Raw genomic sequence first — 754 nt, 5'->3', positions numbered from 1 at the left:
TCCTCTCCTCCCCTTTTTCTTTCTTTCCATCTCACTCTTCCCTTCTCTAAGATCAGGCATCCCTCGTTCACCCCATTTTCTCTCTTGTGTCCTTCTCCTCCCTCCTTTGTTTCCGCTCTGCCCACCTCTCCCATTCACTCACCCCCACCCTCTCCCTCACAGGAGCGATGCCACCCAGAGCCTGCGCTTCGAATTAGCCCATGGTGACCCTGCTGCGCTGGCCCGGGCACAGCACGCTGCAAAGACACTGTCAGCCTCACTGCCTTGGGGAGAGCACGGAGCGGCCAAGGATGCCGGCCGAGGGACCGAGGACTCCTGTCTCTACATAAGCAGTGGCCGAGGGAGAGACATGTTGGGACAGCACCCTCTCAGCTGGCACATTACTCCCAGCACTGAGACAAGCATCGCTAACCATGGCAATAGCTTGGAGGCTTCTCACGTGGACTGTCATCTTCACTGCAGCTCTGTGCAACTTCCCCGGTTACACCTTCCAGTCACAAGGTAGGAATCGCTGTGGGGAGAGGAGCTGGATCCACCCACTTCTGCTGGCAGGAACCTGCTGGAGCGGGGCCAGAGGAGCCCCAGGAGAGACCCGAGAGTGGAACCCTCTGCTGGGAGGAGAGGGGAGAGAGCTGGGGGGGTTCACCCGGAGCAGAGGAGGCTGCGGGGAGACCTGAGTGCAGCCTGTCAGTGCTGCAAGGGGGGGTCAGAGAGCTGGGGAGGGGCTGTTTAGCAGGGGCGGGGGGGGAGGAAA

The 754-nt window shown here is 60.6% G+C and overlaps 1 protein-coding gene across 1 annotated transcript in view; it reads left to right on the top strand.

The window, feature by feature from the left end:
- Positions 1-413: 413 nt before the first annotated feature.
- The window catches only part of LOC104499102 (A disintegrin and metalloproteinase with thrombospondin motifs 10-like), a 25,136-nt gene continuing 24,795 nt past the window's right edge, over positions 414-754 (top strand). Inside the window, exon 1 of the mRNA XM_010142564.1 lies at positions 414-501. Coding sequence (XP_010140866.1) covers positions 414-501 — 88 coding nt within the window. The remainder of the gene's footprint in view (positions 502-754) is intronic.

The sequence above is a fragment of the Buceros rhinoceros genome, unplaced genomic scaffold (assembly GCF_000710305.1).
Source record: "Buceros rhinoceros silvestris isolate BGI_N320 unplaced genomic scaffold, ASM71030v1 scaffold35118, whole genome shotgun sequence".
NCBI lineage: Eukaryota > Metazoa > Chordata > Aves > Bucerotiformes > Bucerotidae > Buceros > Buceros rhinoceros.
The sequence above is the reverse complement of the archived record's forward strand: the minus strand, read 5'-3'. Positions and strand labels throughout refer to the sequence as shown.